At 36.2% G+C, this 18,847-nt stretch overlaps 2 protein-coding genes across 2 annotated transcripts in view; both read left to right on the top strand.

Annotated features, from left to right (window-relative positions):
* The window catches only part of LOC142349531 (putative acetylcholine receptor chaperone), a 359,559-nt gene extending 355,395 nt beyond the window's left edge, over positions 1 to 4,164 (top strand). Inside the window, exon 5 of the mRNA XM_075401157.1 lies at positions 2,588 to 4,164. Coding sequence (XP_075257272.1) covers positions 2,588 to 2,737 — 150 coding nt within the window. The 3' untranslated portion in view covers positions 2,738 to 4,164. The remainder of the gene's footprint in view (positions 1 to 2,587) is intronic.
* Positions 4,165 to 10,093: 5,929 nt separating this feature from the next.
* On the top strand, positions 10,094 to 17,302 carry LOC142349414 (uncharacterized). Its single transcript, XM_075400954.1, has 3 exons — positions 10,094 to 10,282; positions 10,518 to 10,888; positions 16,970 to 17,302. Exons 2-3 carry the CDS (start codon positions 10,669 to 10,671, stop codon positions 17,185 to 17,187), a joined length of 438 nt encoding a protein of 145 aa, XP_075257069.1. The 5' UTR covers positions 10,094 to 10,282; positions 10,518 to 10,668; the 3' UTR covers positions 17,188 to 17,302.
* Positions 17,303 to 18,847: the final 1,545 nt, after the last annotated feature.

Below are 18,847 nucleotides of genomic sequence, written 5' to 3'. Positions count from 1 at the left end.
TTTTTGATCATGCGATTCGATTAGTGAATCAGTTTTTGACTTTGAAAAATGTTTAAGAGACCGGCGCATATAGATAAGTATTTAGCCGTTTTTTCGTCCATTTAGCTCATTTTTTTACTTGTAGTTTTTTTCGCAGAAATAGTTTTTGATCGATGATGCATTAATACGCATTAAACTTTCTGAAATTGATACCGCAAAGTTTTGCAGAGCCTAATAATTCTTTTCAAGTGTAAAATGGGCACATATTTCAACTTTATAATTAATTTTTAGATTTTATCCTTAATTTCCTCATTTTTTGATGTGTGAGAGGACTTTTTTCTGAAAAATCATTGTGTATGGCAACGTTCGTTTGGAAATTCGCGTATTGAACTGCTCTTTTGAACTAGGGGCTTTTTTCTATAAAATGTTACTCATTCTAATCCGTTTTTGAGTTTTTTGTCTAATTTTTCTTTGTTTTTTGTTTGTTTTTTGTTTGTTTGTTCTGTGCTCAGCCAGTAGTTTAATTTTTTGTTATTAAAAATTGATTTTTTTGACCTTTAATCTTTCAAATTCAATGAATATTTGTTTTTTGATTATAATTTTTATAAACTTTTTCAATCAATTTTACTATTTTGACCATTTTTTGCAAAGTATTTTAATTTCTCAATTCTTTGTAATCTTTTGTCATTGTTTTTAAAGACAAGGATGACTGTTTGACGTTTTAAAGCCATTATCGCTAAATAAATGTATGTACTTTTTTTGAGCGATGTGGAGTGTTTTTGAAACTTGATGTAAGTCAATGCTATGAGTTTTTAGGTCAAACGGCTGAACGGATCGAAGAGCAGCGCGAAGAGAAAGATTGGTTTTCTTTTCATATAATTTTGTGAGAGAGAACGAGAAAAGTAGGAGTGAAAAAATTATTGCTAACCGTTTGTTTTTTATCACGTGTTGATTTTTCAGACTTTTTTTAGTTTTACTCAAATTATTATTTCATAAGTGTTTAACAATTTTCTTAACTAGTTATAGTTGGTTTGGAAGCAGTTTTGATCATCTGAAGCAAATATTACACTAACATTCTTTTTTCAGCATGTTTAAATTTTTAACATAAGTTTTTCTAGCTTTTTGTGTATTCTGCTGCTATTTTGATAGGAGTTGCGGAGTTGTTTGGTTGAAATTAGTTGTTGTAGCAGTTTTGGTGGTCTTTCGTTTTGACTTATAATTAATTTCAAACTTGTCGAAGAAAATTGGCTAAATTCGAAGAAATTTTCGCTGAGTTTTGGATATTTTTATGGTTTTTGCCTATTTCTTCTCATCTCACTCTTTTCGTTGCAGATTTTCTCGGTTAATTGTTAGTTTAGAGTTATTCTATAGGTGTTGCTACTATGAGATGACATTTCAAGTCTAGACTTGGCCTTTTTGAACAAATATCAATGACGCAAATTTATTCGATTTTTTTTTAGCTTGGCTGTTTCCAGTAGTCGTTTGATACTTCTCTCCGGGGTTTTGGATGAGTTATCGATTTATCAGAAGCTATAAAAGATTTTTGCGGAATATTTTTTAGGAAGAGTGTTGGAATATAAGCAGGGCACTTTTCAGGTAAATAGACAATTTTCTTATTTTCAGTTTTTGTCTTATTTTTTTGTTATTGTTTAGTACTTCCCTGCCATTTTTTCGGTGGGTGTCTGATGTATGAGAGAGCGTAATTATTTTTTTTCCTCCAATTAATGGTTCGGAAATTGAATTTAAAATGCAAAGAAATCTTTTTTTTAGAGAATATTACTTTTCGATTATGTCCTTCATCTCCTTGTTCTTTCCTCGAGTTTCTCTTTACCAACCCATTTAAAGAGTCCTGTCATTTGTTAATTTTTTGCAAATTACCTGTTTTACACGGTCTTTCAGCAAGTTTTTTGGAATCTCAATTAAAATCAAATTTTATCAGATGGTTATCAGTTTCAAATTTAATCAAATGTAGAATGTGCATTAATACAGTGAGGATGGTGACTTTTCTAGTTCGAGTCGTTTCGGGAATTCTTCGGCTATGTTTTTATTTCGTCGTGAAGATTTTTGTTATAACCATTTGACTTCACAAACACTTCAAATGTGCTTTTTTGTTCATTTATTCATGCAATTTCAACTGAATTGCTTGCGTGACGTCGTTTTTCACTCTTAGTGGACATAGTTTTTTGTTCATTCGAGTTTTTGGTCACAAGTGACTTACCTCACTCTCAGAAATAATTACCTCACTCTGAAATTGACTTTTATTTACTTTAACTCAAAGAGATAAGGTCAAATGAGTGCGTGTCACTCTAATGGAAGCGTATTTGAGGGCATCTAATAGAAGCGGTATTCTTAATCAAGATATAACATCTCCGTATTTTAGAAAAAAATATATTTTTTGGTCCTTTTCTTTTATCTTTTTGAGACTTAGGGTCAACAAAGCTATTGCGGCTATATTATGCCCGCTATGTTGTTTGATTCAATTGGTCAACAAAGATATTGCAGATATTTTGTAGCAATGGGCTCGTTACTTTTTGCATTTAAAATAACTGGGAAAAGTGGCAAAAGTTAAGTTGGATCTAAGTTAAGTTTGATCTGCAATTTGTTTTAGGTTGATGAGAGCAAGTCGGGAGGAAGTTCTAGGGCAGACTTAGAAGATGACGGAGATGATGAAGACGAAGAGGAAGAGGAGGAAGAAGAACCGGCGGAAGAGGGCAAAGGTGACCAGGCAAAGGCAGACGAACCCAAAAAAGTAAAGTAACTCCTCAACGAAAAGTACTGAGTACTAGTGCCAATTTGCTATCAAGTCACGTTTTCAGATTGGTCACTAATATGTACCTCCGATAATTATATAGATACTACATACTCACTTTTGCTTGCTACGTCAATGGTTGCCAACGAATTTAGAGGTTGTTCAGTTGATAAACTGTTGAACTTAAAGTTGTGCTATTTTTCTTATTATTGCGCCAGCCTATTATAGCGCCCGAAATGTTGCTGACTTTCAACGAGATCAATTCTAGATTTGTCGCTGCAGAAATATTATCCTTTTGAATCGGTTGTATGCTGTTGATTTTGCTGCTAATAGCTGGAAGTTATCATGTTTTGTACAATAATTTTGTGAGAATCGTCTCAGCCAGCTTTAAATTGTAAACATTCGATAACTAGTCGCAATGCCATTTTGATATCATTTTAATTTCGAAAGAAATCATCTCAGATCTCACTTCAATCTGTGTGAGAAAAGATATTTAAAAAAGTGAAGAAATGAAGGAAACTATTGAGAAAAAAATGGCATGTTGAAGTCAGATCGTCCTCCCTATATTGTCTCTTAATTATATCTCTGTTCATTTCATGTTTTGTTGCAATAAGTTGTAAATGTTTGTTCACGTATTTTGTGGCCTTTGATTGTATTGTATACACACGCGCAGACACCCATTTTATAATATTTTTGTCATTTTTCGACAAGCTCCTCTCCCTTTCGTGTGCAGTTTCGCAAAAGGGATTGTCCCCCAATTCAAATTGAATATAGATCTCTAAAAATCAGTTACACTACAAATTACCCAATGCTAAATTGGATATTTTGACATTGGCTATTTTGTCCTGCCACCGTAAAAATCAATGGCTGAGGAGAGCCTGATAAACGGAATAGAAGAAAATTGAATTGTTGAATTTCACAAGATCTACCATAATTTCACTATGAATTGGATGAAACTACAATAATCTTAGATAATAGAGGGGAGATCAGTTTTCTTTTTGTCCTTTAGCATTACTGGTACAGAATCTTCCACTACGACACCGATTCCCTGTAACGTGTGCTTGATTGCAGGGAAATAAAGTTTAAAATTGTAAAAATGAAGGTCGGGTCGATTCGTTACCGTATCGACGTGACCTATGTTTATAAGATCAATAAAAGAAAGCAGGTAACCATTCAGATTGAATGGAATCCATGTTTAAAAAGAAAGCGTGGCATTAATAGCAAGTATGGAATTCGTGTGTTGATGACTATAAATTATAAATTGAACTTTCCATTATTAAATTTTATTCTCTCCCCAATATCTAAACATGACTTCGTTTATTATAATGCGATTTATGCTGTAATGTATCTTAATTTTATTTGCGAGTGTTTAGCTCCATATATGTCACGTGACACGTTGTTGTCGTTTGTTTATGAATTTAGAGTTTCTCTTCCAATCCGTTTTGAGGAAAATGTAACATCGCACACATGACTGTAGTTACTTTGTTCGTTAGTAATTGCTCTCAAATAAAGTTTGTAGCAATTACATTAGTCCTGCGGTCTTTTTCGTCTGACCCTATTAACTTTTGGTCCTCATAAACGGGATAAACAGGTAAAGCCCGGAGGTCATTAAGTTCCCTCAGAGCCCTTCAGCTTAATGGACTGAGCAGCTCTCGTAGATCCTTACGCCTTACTGGTCTCTAAGTGTGCGATTCACCGCAACTGTTTTGAGGAGACAATTTCTTGAAGTGAAGGAGGTTCTTAATCTTAAAAGTTTGTTGGTCATGTTTAATTGCTCTCAAATGAATTTTGCAACAATTATATTAGTCCTGCGAGAGAGCAATTCACCTGACGTTAATCGGTTATTCCGGTTACGTTTGATTTACCCTCCCCACTCACCCCCTACACACCCTCAGTCCACCCTCCTCCACCTGGCGGATTGGGCTCCCATCTCCGCATCTTGTCCAACCCTACCACCCCCCCCCCCCATCGCTTGACCCCCCCCCCCCGCGCTCCACTCACCCTCCCCACCCCAAAGCTAGCATGTTTGAGCCCCAGCTAGGTACTATCAAAGCCAACGGCTCGCTGACCGTTTGAGGACAATTCGCCCGACTTTAGTCGGTTTTGTTTTGATGTTCAAGATGCAATGACAAGCAGAGCTGCTCATAGGAGTATTGTGAAACATTAACTGAGAAATTATATCGGGGCAGTACTGTTTGAACTTCCAGTGCTCTAAAAATATTGGAGTCCCTCTAAGGTCCTTGCTGGGACAAAATATATTCAACCTGTACCTAACTAAAACAAATGAGAATGTACCTTTTTAGCCTGATAATTTTCCTTTGAAACCAATAATGGCAGTATATCGGTAGTGCTTGTTTTTCAAATTGTTGACGAGCACATGATGGCTAAAGTAAATTGAATACTGAGAAAACAACCATTTTTGTTGAATCTGTCAGGCAATAAAGATCAAGCTCCACTTGCTTTTTTTGTGTTACAGGAACTATTTAGAGTTAAGTGCAAGCAGTTAACTCTAAGATTTTGGCGTTGTTTTAGATGAACATTAAACTCTTGTAAAACTGGTTGGCTTGTAAAACAGGTAAAACGTGTTGTATTATTTGGACTGGATTAATGCAATGCCCTTTACTACAGAATAAATGCGAGTTCTATCGGATAAGTCAAAGGTTCAAACTTGGATAGAGTTCAAAATTGGCTGCCTACCCCATAAAATTTGTTTAAGCAGCAGTTTGCAGCCATTTTAATTTAATTCTGTGAAAAAAAAAATCGAGAAGTTTTTCAGGATGCCCAAAGGATTCAGAATTGAAGCAGAAAGCCTTCTCTTTTGGTGGTGCTCAATTCTGGAACACAATGCCGGATTTTCTGAGATCAGACTTAAAACAAACTTCAGAGAAACAACTAAAAAGTATTTATTCTGCTAAGCGTATTCGTTCTGCACGCACTGTTGAGATTATAAAGGGTGCCAAAACACTACGGCATCTTCATCAAATCATATCTGCTGGAAAAAAACGGACAGGTGGCCGTTTTGAAAACGATTCCATCCCTGCTAACGTCAAAACTTCGTCATCGGTTTTTTTGTCAAAAGTTTTTTAGGGACAATTTGGTTGACCGGCCGAAGTTCTAGCTTTGGAAAGTTTAGCGGCAGTGAAAATGTGCCGAAAGCATTGAATAATCTACACCCTATTAGGACAGCTGACAACTAAATCTTTAAGGCATCTCAGTTCACCTCCGCACCAATCAAAAAGCGGTTCACCTATCAGAAGGCCTTTTTTCAAAACATACAGGGTTGGTCTAATGAAAAAGCCTTGCCCATTGCCGCATACTTTTCAACGTATTGCACAGGATTGATCAGAAGTAATTCTGGAAGTTCTGCGATTTGTAATCAAAACCCGTACAGCCAGTTTTCTACAATCTGTTGCAAGTCCATTGCTTAGTTGCTCTTTAACAACCTCGATGAAAAATAAAGGTAGAGTTCGCTCCATGTAGTTGATATTTTTGCGAAGACTCATCAAAATCTTTAATCCATCAAAATCCTTTGAGTCCAAACTTGACCCATATTATATCCTCAGCACATAAATTAGGGATAGTTGTTGTTTTAGTAGCTGTCGCACAGAGCTGCAACTCGCAAGTAACTTTGGCGACAAACAGGCCCTTTTAACTGGTACCTTAGTTGCAGTTGTAGCCATGGTGAATGACATGCGGTCCCCGGTTTAGGGGGACCATGAGCGGCATAGTCAACATCAGGGGAAAGTTGAGAGGAAGGCTGATTATTCTGTGCAGTGAGGTCGTGTATGACTGATGGTAATGAGTCCAGCCATTTGGCTAAATTTAGTTAAAGTAATATCTTCCGCGCTAAATTTAAAGTAATATCTGCGTGAGACGCGAAATTCATATCTCTCGGGGGGTATAGGTGGATTGCTCATGTGGATGTTGAAGAGCATTGGCGATAATACACCACCTTAGAGGACACTCTGTTTGACTCTTCGTTTTTTGATGTTTTATTGTTATATTCTACGTAAGTAAAATATAACAATAAGTAAGTATGAAGCGACCCATCTTTTTGTGTTATTTGGTAGTGGTATTTCGAGTATGTTTCTTTGTCTTGGGTTGTGATCAACCGTGTCGAAAGCGGGGGTGAGATCTATGGCTACTAGTAGAGTGCGGTTGCAAGGTTTTTTTGATTAGGGCCTTTTTGTATATCGTTGAGGATAACATTGAGAGCTGTCGTTGTGGGGTGCTCAAGTCTAACGCCGTACTGATGTTCGTGTTAGTGGATTTTCTATAAGATCACTTTGAGTTTTTTTGTTAGTTTTGCAATGGGGTAGAGGATTGCACTTGTTATGAAGCTTTTAGATCCGTCTGAGGGTTTTCCCGGCTTCTGTAGGGGTATAACCCGACCAATTTTCCAGACGTTCGGGAGTTCTGCAATGTTTACAGAAATGTTTATAGTGTCAGGGGGCATCTGAGTGCTATGTGGATTTAGATGAAGTAGGTGGGTTAGCTCTATTTTAACAGAGCCCAGCGCCTTTCTTTTTTGTGCCTATTATAGCTTCTTCCACTGTGTTACTTTAAAACATTCTGCCCTCTATTTTCAGTTTCCTTATTTTCTTAGTGTATTTCTTTTCTGGTTTACATTGCTTGATGTGGAGTGTATTGTTTGTTAATATTGTTTGCACGTATTCCTGGATCATGGCGAGGAGTAGTCTTAACGTCAATGTATATAGCTCTATTTGCAGTTGGTTTAGCGTTACTTGACAAACGTATTTTTGCTGTGCTCCAGAGTTGAGAGCAGTTACCTCTGTGAATAAATGTTTGTACAAACTTGATCCATTTTTTGCGCTTTTGACTTCGAAAAAGTTTTTTTATTTCATGGTTTAGTTGCGTTATGTTGGTGTCTTCTCGTTCTTTTCAGAAATTTTTACTGCTTCGCTGAGAAAATTAGCAACCACTGTTTTTATTCTTTATTGTCGGATATATCTCCCAGTCGCTGTGTTTGTGGCTTTTCTTGAGGTCCTTTTGGCGTGGTAGACATTTGTTGGCCTTTGTCCTTTCTTCAGTTTTAGTTCAATGTCGTCTTTATTGCTTGTCCAGTCAGCTTTGCGGATGTTGAGGGAATATCTGTGTGGTTTTGTATGTGTGATCAGGTCACAGATGATTGACAGAATTGTTGGTAAACTTTCCGAGCCTACTGCGTACTCCGTGTGCCAGTCGATGTTAATTGCTGTGCTTGAGCTGGCGAGACTGATGTCCGGGTAGCTTTTACAAGAATTAGTTACTCTTGGGATGGCCTTTTCGTTGAGTAATAAATAATTAGGAGGACTATTTGAATTACAATTTGGTTTCCTCGTGTATCTCCCAGTAGTTTTGAGTGCCATAGAGGGGGCTATGGGCATTGGAGCCACCGACAATAATGCAGTCGTCTAACTCAAGTAGTTTACTTAGTGATTTCTTGTATCCTGCTAGACGAAGGTGGTATGTGGGTGTTCTTGTATCCTGCTAGACGAAGGTGGTGTGTTGGTGTTCTTGTATCCTGATAGACGAAGGTGGTACGTGGGTGTTCACTAGTTTGATGTTATTACCAATCTTGGCGAGTTCTATGGCTTTGACTTTTAAGTGTTTGTCAGAAGTCCGAAGTTTGATTTCCTGAACCAGAGTTGTTTCCTTCATGATGACAGCTAGCCCTCCACCTTTGGCTCTTTCGTTAGGTCTATTCTCTTGGATTATGCAGTAGTCAGGTGGCCTTTTTGAGGGTGGATTTTTCCTTGAGTTTGGTCTCCTGGATGGCAACTATTTGGATGTTTTTTTTCTGCATAGAGCCTATGGTGTTCAGCCATTTTGATGGAGACCCTTGCAATTTAGTTGAAGAATGTTGAGGTGTGTTGTCTTGAGTAGGGGAACTCTGCCTGGTAGGATTTGCTTATATTATCTTTCTCGAGGTGCAGCGCTGGCATTCGAACTTGTTCCATTGCCCTATGGACTGTAAGTTAGTGCAATTCAGGTGTACCCATTCTTCGCGGCCACCCAGACGCCATATTGACTCCAATTGCTACCACAAATGGCACAAGGCGTTGGGCCGGGTTTGGTGTCAATGCCGCCGAGGATGAGAAGAAGCATGACAAATATGTGCTTCCCGGTCAAATGCATACTAGGGACCAGAGAGACTGGGCTTGCCTGATCCTGTCTCAAAAACCAGTTTCTCGCAGTCTGTGTACAGAGTGTATGGATCTGTGAGCTGTAGTTCTAGTTCTGTGAGCTGTCGGCTCGTAGTTCTGCCGCATAGAGGAGTCCATTTTTGAGAAGTAATTAGGGATAGGATAATATTTGAAGGAGGTGCAAAAGTTATAAGCAATAATTCCTTTGCTGAAATGACTCCAGTTGCTACCACGACAACTGGCACAAGGCGTTGGGCCGGGGTTGGTGTCAATGCCGCCGAGGATGAGAAGAAGCATGGCGAATATGTGCTTCGTGGTCAAATGCATTCTAGGGACCAGAGAGACTGGGCTTGCCTGATCCTGCCTCAAAAACCCCTTTCTCGCAGTCTGTGTACAGATTGTATGGATCTTGTGAGCTGACTTCTAGTTTCTAGTTCTGTGAGCTATCCGCTCGTAGTTCTGCCGCGTAGAGGCGTTCATTTTTGAGAACTAATTAGGGATAGGATAATCTTCGAAGGAGGTGCAAAACTTATCAGCAATAGTTCTTTCGCCGAAATAATGTCGTGCATCGACTTGAATTAGAGGAATTTCAACTGTTAGGCTGGCAAGGAATATAAATTATTCCAAACCTTATGTACTGAAGGTCCCGGCGAGGTTTATTAACGTATATAAGTTAGTTCTGTCCGGTAGATAGTATTTAAATTTTTTTTATAGCTCTGACGTTATCCGTTGGTTTTAGCTTTGCCCAAGGGTCCTGCGCAATACTTCGTGCCTCACACTCCACTAACAAGGAAATTAGATAGTAATTTTAAAGCTTTCCAATTAGTAAAATAATTAGCTTTGATTTTTCCTTATTAGAAAAGTTTGTGTCTGGCAATTTTGATTTGCATGTAGCAAATAATCTTACCTCTATTATATCATTTTGTCTCTTATTCCTCTTTTAAATTGTTTTTCGCGAATTATAGAAATTTTTATTACTTTTTCAGGCGCCGTCAAGTACACAAATTGGGTGGCAACATTTAATTTTATCTGAAGCTGTCTATAAAATTAATCTTCAAAGACCAGGCACAATAATACTTTCGCATACGTCATTTTTCAAAAACGCCCACTTCAATTGTTAAAACGTGTGAGCATTATGCTAGTCACTGTTGTCTAATAATATGTAAAGAATCCACCTTAAGTCATAATCCGATTAAGTTTCAATATTATACTCATGAACCAAAGAAACTCTTTCAGAAAATCAGCCATACTTAGGAGCCTATTTTGAACCGTCAGTATTTGCAACTTCAGTTTATGATGCCCTTTAAAATTCACAGGGGGTTTTATAGCCTAGAAAAAAGTAAAAGCGGATTGTTGCGTGAATAAAATTTAATCCCGTGTTGATTAAAATTTTTTCCCGCTTTTGGAAGTACTTAAGAGAATTGATGTCATAAAAACGAGGGTTACTGAAAGACGTAGAAAAGTGCCTAAATTGTGTCAACTAACCCGTTGGCTAAATTGGGATAAAAGACATATCGAAAGGTGGTACCGAAATCCCAACAAGGGTAGGCGTGAAAATTAAGACTGAAGCAGTTGGAACCTATTAGGACTATTTCCAGATTTCACTTAAAGTTACGCCCCACATCCGGACATCAATTCTTAAGTTTCCCGAGTGTTTGTCATTAGTCAATTAAACATTTTCTGTCCAATTTAAGACAACTGACACTTTTTCAACGGCATAACTGATCTGTCCATTACTTCAAGCCAAAATAGGTTTGTTATAGCTAGCTAGTGAAAACAACGTTACCCAAAATAATGCACCCACTCGCCACGTACAATTTGAAGAAAAAACCCTTTTCTTATTTTAATTTGGCAAAGGTTTCTTTTGCGTTAATTGTTTGCAGCATTTATCATTCGGCATGCGTGCAGGGTTCCATTTTGGTAGAACGCAGGAACTACTTTCCAGAGCTACCTGTAAAACTTGGGAGCGATTTTCACCTGGGCTCATTTTTCGACAAACAAATTGACAGAATGGGTAAGTTGCATTTCGCTTAATTTGAAAAACTGATCTCATCGATCCTCGCACACCACTCGACACTAAGTTTTGTGTATGCACCTTAAAAATATTTCAGCTTCGTTGAAATATTGGCTACAGTATAAGATTATTTTAGCTACTACAGTATTAGCAATACTGTAGTAGTAATAGTAGAAGTAGTAATTTGAGTAGTAACTTTTTAGAGGGTTAACAAACATTGGAAAGGTGTTATAAAAAGTAAGATAACTTACGGAACAAAAGCTATCTAGTGCAGTTATGGGATCAAAATCTATCTATGTATTGCAGTTATTGCATATATTGCTGTAATTTACCTTTAAAGGGCACTGGATGTGAATTAAGTTGTTTCGACCACGCTTCAATTACGCAAAAAGCGCAAATTAAGAGAGACCAAAGTTTTCACTTGATTTACCAACGGGCTTTTGAAATTTGAAAACAGTTTTCGAAATTCTCGGATCTTTTCAAAGCTAGCCCTATTTTATTTTTCACTGGATCGACGTCTATAATATTCGCTCTGCATACATTAAATAATCAACTCTTATCAAATTTAGAAGAAATATTTAAAGGGTTTCATATAGACGGAGATAGCAAATATAGATAGGTGCCATCATTTTTAGTTGGACAATTAAGATTTGCCATTTCAATCAAATGATCTTTGCCCTGCCTGAAAGATGCTCAGCAAATAAAAATGGCAGAACGCTTTTTTCGAAAAATTCTGGCTCGTATCTATCGCGCTCATTTTAAGCGACTTTATTCTTTATTTTATCTCTTGAAAATCAAAGGTTTTGCCTTTGGGAAATCAGGAATCATTCTGGAAATCGGAGATAGTTAATTAAGAGTCATGTGATCTGGACAGCAACGAAAAGTATTTCTAGTATTGAACAACACTGCAAAAATCTCAAAAGTTGGTGCGTGGTTTGAGAAACGCTTCAAATGTCACAAACAGCAAAGGTACTTAATTGCAAAGATTTTTGAAGTAATTTTTTTCAAATCTTTATTAATATGAAATTGTGATCACAATAGCCTAGAATTTGATGCTGGATTTTTGCTTAGATTTTTTGCAAACTTATACAAAATTCTGTGAACTCGTTCTTTACATTTGTGAGAACTCGTTGCGAATGAATTGTTTTTTGCAGGAATCTTCTCTTGCTGATTTCCAGACTAATATGCAACAAGGCGTCTCGGTAATGTGCGATGGCACATAAGGTTCCGACCCACCCATCCCCAATTTTGACATAATTGTCTACCAAATGAGAAACAGATAGAAAAACCCAAAAATTATTTTTTGGGAATCCCAAAGAAAACCCAAAAAAGCCCAAGTATTTTTCAAAAAAATTTTGTGTGAACAATAAGATAGCCTCCAAAGCAAATAACTCAGTGGAGTAAACATTGAAGCAATAGATTGCTGTGATATGCCCTTATTAAGAATGCGAGTCAAGACGAACAGCAAAATCAAATAACAACAACAACAAACATTAATTACATCAAAAACTTTATGTCCGTTTCAAGAAACAAAATTTAATAACAAAGTCAACATACCGTCAGATAAAACTAAAACTAAACAAAATAACTTATCAATCACCAGATAAGATATGGACCACTCCATTAGAAGGTTTGGTAACAATTAGACAAAAAAGAACAAAAAAGGTAAAGTTAAAAAATTCGCTTATTTTTTTAAAACAATTAACTTCAAAGTAATGAAAACCATTTGAAATCAAGTAAGATATCTCAAAGGGGTACAACTACCAATGTTTCTATAGAAGGGCATTGGGACCTGTCCTCATTCATTTTTTTAAGCGGCTAAAAAGAACAAAAGAACAACAATCAAAATTCAATTGAAACTTGCCAGAAAACGCTCTCAAAACCGTCAACCCATATTTTGGCCCTCAAAATGTATTCAATTGCACCTTCCTCAAACACCGATAATGTATTATGTGGCCAATTAATAATGAGACTAGGTAACAAGTAGACAAAAAAAGAGGAAAGGGCAAAGGTATGTAATAATTTTGATTTTTTTCGAAACAAAATTATATCAAAAGTCATGAAAGACATTAATTACAAAGTGAAATATTTAAATACGGTCTTTTTTTCATCCAAAAGAAGCCTTTGAGAGCTGCAATTATCCAGAATATGTCTTGCGTCTACAAAAAGAACGTCAAATATGACAAAAATTAAAATAATTTACTTTTGTGAAAAACCGGTGTCGAAGTCAGTAAGGTCATAACGCATTCTTTAAAAAATAGATTTTGGGACATAAACCCCTTTCGAATCCTTCACTTGACACCCATGATGTCATATTCGACCTGTAATTAACGAGATTAGGTAACAAAAAAAGTAAAAAGAACAAACTTACGAATTTAAATTTTTTTTTCAGTTTTGGAAAACGTTTGTTTTCAAAGTCATGAAAGCCATCAGCTATCTTTTAATATCAGAATAGCGGCTCATCTATTCTTCTATGAAAAGCCAAGGAAATCTATCATTATACCATTATACAAGAAATTTCATACGACCGAAACGACAAAGTAAAAATGACAGTTAAAAACAAATTTAAAAAACTCAATTAATTTCTTCAAGAAAGAAGTGTCGAAGCGGTTAAAACGATAATCTATATTTTTCAAGATTTTAATATGTTCAATTGTGTTTTATTTTGAACGCCAATAATGTGATATGAGAACTGTCAATAATGTGATAATGTGACTAGAAAACGTGAACAACTGGCAAAAATCTAAAAACGAAAAAATAAATCTGAAATCTAGTAGTATCCAAGCCAGAAAACAATAACTTCAGGCTTAAAACCGCAATCGATACTAAATTTTAAAATCAGTAGAAAGAAGAAGCATTCTATCTTTGCTGACACTAAGCTAAAAGTTGACCAAATTAAGTAAAAAAATAGAAGAAATGTTCATTAAGCCCTTATTTATTTAGAGATCAATTGTTTTTAAAAGTCGAAACGATCAGAAACTTTTAAGTGAAAAACTAAATACAATAGCTTGGAGCCAAATAGGAAACCAATTGGACCTCTCACTCCTGAGCTTTGATTTGATATGTTCTGTTCTTTATTATTAAAAAAGTTCTTTTTTCAAAAAGAGACCGACGGATTACAATCCGAATTCTTTTTGGATTGTAACAGTCCAAAATTGGCTCAAAACTAGCCCTGCTATTGCTTATTTCCCCTTAGGAACAATTGATTATTCGAATATTGTAGATATAGATAATTTGTTAGTTGAAAACTCAAAAATAAATTTGCGTTTTTTATAATCAACGAGTAAAGTTAGCAAAAAACGGCAAAGTTTTAATTACAGAGCACTCACAACGGAAGTAGATGTAGGAATAGCCCCCTTCTGAGTCTACAAAGATCTTATTAGTGTTGTTTGGGGGTGTACTCCCGGCAAATTTAATTAAAGGGGACTAAAGTAGCTTATTTCATGCTGTTTTTAATGAAAAAGGCTGAATTTTGAAATATTTATCCAGAGTTTTTGATCAAAAAATTAAATCAGAATAATCAACAATGCTTGTTTGTCTTTAAAAATGAAATCAACGATTTTATTCCTAAAAATTTTATCAAATTGTAGCAAAATTGTCGAAAATTTAGGCAAAAATTTCGGAAAATGTGAATAAAAACAACTTGAAATCACTCTACTTTTCTCAGAAGTTTAAACCTCGATAACTCCCTGTAGAAAACGAAAATTACAAAAATCTTTTTAGTTCCATATTCTACGCTGGACGAGCTTTCTAATGATAACAGTCTCAACTCTCTACGATGAATATCTCGATCGGCGAAAATTGAGTGAACAAAAAAAACCCATTTGAGTATATAGTTCCTCCCCCCTCAAGAGGGGTCGGAACAATAACTTGTAAATTTTCTGCAGCGTCTTTATGTTACTTCAAGTTTATAAAGCAATAAAATTTTGATAAAATTATCATAACCGAGTTAATTAAATACGGGTAATGTAAATTTAAAGCAGAAGTTGAGGCTTTTCTGAATAGTTCAAACGGTTCTTATTATTGAAATTATCAGAACGATTATTTAGAATAATATTTAGACAGGTCATTTGACTATGCCTCGCGGGCCACGGCCATGCCTTGGTGGACCTTTTGATTTGATATGAAACTAGCACAACCGAACAGGGGTTTAAATTATCAGGTTAAATATGAGAAAACACTTTTGATTACATTTTTGAACAAACAGATCATGGGGAAGAAGTTAGGTATAACTGCATTGGGTATATTGGCACATCAGGAATCGTCATTTTTGCTGAGAATTCTATAAGAAATGTAATCAAAGATGCTGAAAAAAATATTTTTCCGCGGATAATGCTTACATAATTATCCGCTAATTGTGTGTGATGAATTTTGAACACATTACATAATTTTAGCACATTAAGCGGATAATTATTTAAGATTTTTCCGCTGAAAAACATTACATATTAGCCTTTGAAGTTGAAGTATTTCATTTATTTTTTGAAGTGTTCAAAAATGTGCAAAAGTGTAGCCGAAAACGTGCTGCAATTAAGTAAGGAATGTGCTGAAGGCGTTAAATTTCTTTTTCTGAAGTGGGGTTAATTATGTAAGAATTATGCTGAAATTTTCAAGTGTTAAACTTTTGTGAAGAATATACTAAAAAATGTGCTGTATTTTTGTTAGAGATGTGCTGAAAAATGCGCAGTGCTTTTGTAAGAAAAGCGTTGACAAGTGCTGAAAATAAGCACCCAACTAAGCTTTCAGCACATTCTTTATATTCCTTACATAATTTCGGCTCAATTATTGAACGTTTCTTACAAAATTCTCCGCTTACGCACGCTCACATCTCGACCGGGGAGAATCGGGTAGAATGGCATTGGGTATATTGGCATTGCGTATATTGTCATGTAAAGCGCAAAAATAAATTTTCAAATTTCACATTTTAATCGTGTTAATTACAAGTTTTCTCGCTTTATTGAATTTCACGTTTTTTTTTGCTGGGATAATCTTGGGTTTGGATCTTCACAGACAATTGAGGGCACAGATGCACGGTTCTCAAATTTCTAAATTTTGTCAAGTAGACAGTTATGTTTACAATTCACCTAGAAGGTTTTTTACCAAAAATTAGCTATGAATTTAAATTTTATTTGTTTGGTCATAATTGAGTTCTCTGTTTTCCCCCTGCAATGCTCTGTGATGCCTGTCTTTTCAAAACGCTTATTTAAACTCAAACAATCCTTTAACGTATTTTTTTGTTTCAATTAGAGCCATTTAAAACAATTTCACTATGAAGTATTGTAATGCTGTATTTTCAAATTAAAAGTGGAGTTTTTACTTTTTAGTACTTTTTAGTTTTTTCGATCAGTGTTTAAATAAATGCGATATAACCATGGATTTTTATTAATTTCAATGCTTATGAAGTATACAAAATTCTAAAAGGAAATTTTTGTATAATCTATTGATGTATAAATGAAATTCTTGGGGATACTGAGGTGTCGAAATCAGAAATTTTGAGTAAAAACGACTAGTAGAAATTTTAAATTTCAAGCCACTGCGAGGTCATTGACTATTATCAATTATGTCATAGCAATCACAAGAACAAGTGTCATCAAAACATTTTTTTGTTACAGCTATGCCTTAAAAATGTATGGCGATTCAAACTCATTTGAACCCTACCTTACCTCTTTCGATTTCTGTCTAAATCATTACATTTCTGAAACGCTTAATTAATTCAACTGACCTTCTGCAATGTTTTCATATTGTCAGGACCTATATTTTAAGTTGAAACAAACTGGCGTAAGTTTAAAAGAGGTAAGTTACTTTGACCGTTGACTTTAGTCAATGTCTTTGCAAGGAAACTCTGCCTTGGCTTTATTAGATGTGAAAATTTTTTCCAAATTGCTTTTGAGTATGGAATTCAGACGAACATATTGGCTTCTTATTTTTGAAGATGGGTGCGATCTTATTTCGGACCCTGACCTCGATCCACATTGATAACTCCCAATCGTTCACAATCGCAACAAGTCTGATGAGATCCATTTTGGGCGACGTAATAGTATAAAAATAATAGTTTATAACTATCACTTGTTTGTTGTTTTTCAGCGGCTCTAGATCGCTTGGCTTGGTTGATGAAACTGAACAGCGGAGGACAGCAGTCACAACAAACATCGTCAAGTTCCCCGGCTAGAAGGGAGTCCCCGCGATCGATGCCGGTTGGTGGGGGAGCTTCGGGTAGCTCTTCGGTTCTGCGGCTCTCTAATTTCAACAAGCGACCCAACATGAGACTAAGACTCGGAACTGTGAGCCGACGCCGACGATGAGATTTTATTAAGATATCAGCTGTAATTAAAAAGTTCCTTTGCTGTAATCAGTCGAACTCTTAACATACGGGATCTGTTTATATACAATGAGAATCAAAAAGATCTTATTAATTTGTCAGTTCTTAATATTTGCCAATCCTAGCACAAACATTTGCAAGTTGATATCGGAAATTTGAGTTTTATGAAATCGAGTTGGCTGTCAACCAAGTTGACTGTGCGAAGAGAAGAGCATTAATGAAGTTCATATTTAGGAACTGTTTTTTCGAAGGTGCTTAGGTGCTGCTGCTGTAGCTGTTTCCTAGCAAAAATTCAATGTGTAAATGTTGGTCAATTTCTGTGAAATAACAGGTTTAATTTTTTCACCACCTGTGAAAAATTTGTTCACTGTTTGAGAGTTGAGCCTCTTCCTATCTGATGTTATAATATCTAACCCCTGTTGAGAATTTCGTCGGATTCAAACATAAGAAATCGTCGGTTTTCGTCGCTTTTACTTCGCCAAAACCGATCAAAACCCTTACGTTTTTTTCGTCGGTTTGATCGGTTTTCGTCGGCATTTAAACATAAGAATCGTCGGTTTCCAAACATAAGAATCGTCGGTTTTCGTCGGTTTCCAAACGTAAGAAGCGTCGGTTTTCGTCGCTTTCAAAGCGCAAGAATCGTCTGTTTTCGTCGGTTTCCAAACTTAAGAAGCGTCGGTTTTCGTCGGTTTCAAAACGTAAGAATCGTCGGTTTTCGTCGGTTTCCAAACGTAAGAAGCGTCGGTTTTCGTCGGTTTGAAACGTAAGAATCGTCGGTTTTCGTCGGTTTCCAAACGTAAGAAGCGTCGGTTTTCATCGTTTTAAAACGTACGAAGCGTCGGTTTTCATCGGTTTAAAACGTACGAAGCGTCACTTTTTGAAAAAAATTAGCTGATATACTGTCGGAAGTATCTCAAGTCAAGCTGAAAAACCGACTTTCGAGATTTTCCAGTATGATATGTTTTTTTACCCTCCTCCTTTTTCATTCCGGGCTTGGGACCGGCAGTGGCGGAGTTAAAAACAAACAACTATAGGAGATTTTGAGCAGAGCATTCGGTCAAAGTTTTGTAATTTTCCATAGATGTGAAAAGAGCCAAAAATTTTAATGAAAAAATGACTTGTATGAGATATGCGTTGTTTTTAAAACCGTTTTTAGGAAAGTAGACTTTTGAAAACGGTAATTACATCAATTGGATACGGTGCCGTAGAAAACCTATTACGGCCTTATACGGTGCCGTACAAAGTTTTGTAAGTTTTCTACGGCAGCAACTCTTAGTAAGTTTTCAAAGTTTCGTTTAAGGTGGGTAACCTGGGTTTCGACAAAACCGACAAACACCGACAAAAACCGTCGAAAACCGACGCTTCTTACAAACAAAACCTACTATTTCGACGAAACCGACAAAAACTGTCGAAAACCGACGCTTCTTACAAGCAAAACCGATGAAACCGACGAAAACCGACGCTTCGTACGTCGTTTTTGTCGGTATTTCTCAATGCGGGAAGTTATCTAAAAATATCTGCTGTTCCCACCCCAACTTGGTGGGGGGGGGAAGCTATATGTTCAACTGGTTTTCTTGTTCAGTCAATTTTGGCTAATCGATATATTCATCGTAGAGAGTTATCATTAGGAAGCGTAATTGCGT

Source organism: Convolutriloba macropyga, chromosome 11 (genome assembly GCF_964194025.1).
Source record: "Convolutriloba macropyga chromosome 11, txConMacr16.3, whole genome shotgun sequence".
Taxonomy (NCBI): domain Eukaryota; kingdom Metazoa; phylum Xenacoelomorpha; order Acoela; family Convolutidae; genus Convolutriloba; species Convolutriloba macropyga.
Note: the sequence above shows the minus strand (reverse complement) of the source record. Positions and strands in the feature narration are given on the sequence as shown.

Bases quoted from the DNA above. Each gene is read 5' to 3' on its own strand.
- LOC142349414 (XM_075400954.1), top strand. From the start codon at position 10,669: ATGCACCCACTCGCCACGTACAATTTGAAGAAAAAACCCTTTTCTTAT. The intron at 10,889-16,969 runs GTAAGTTGCATT...GTTGTTTTTCAG, and splicing joins CAAACAAATTGACAGAATGG to CGGCTCTAGATCGCTTGGCT.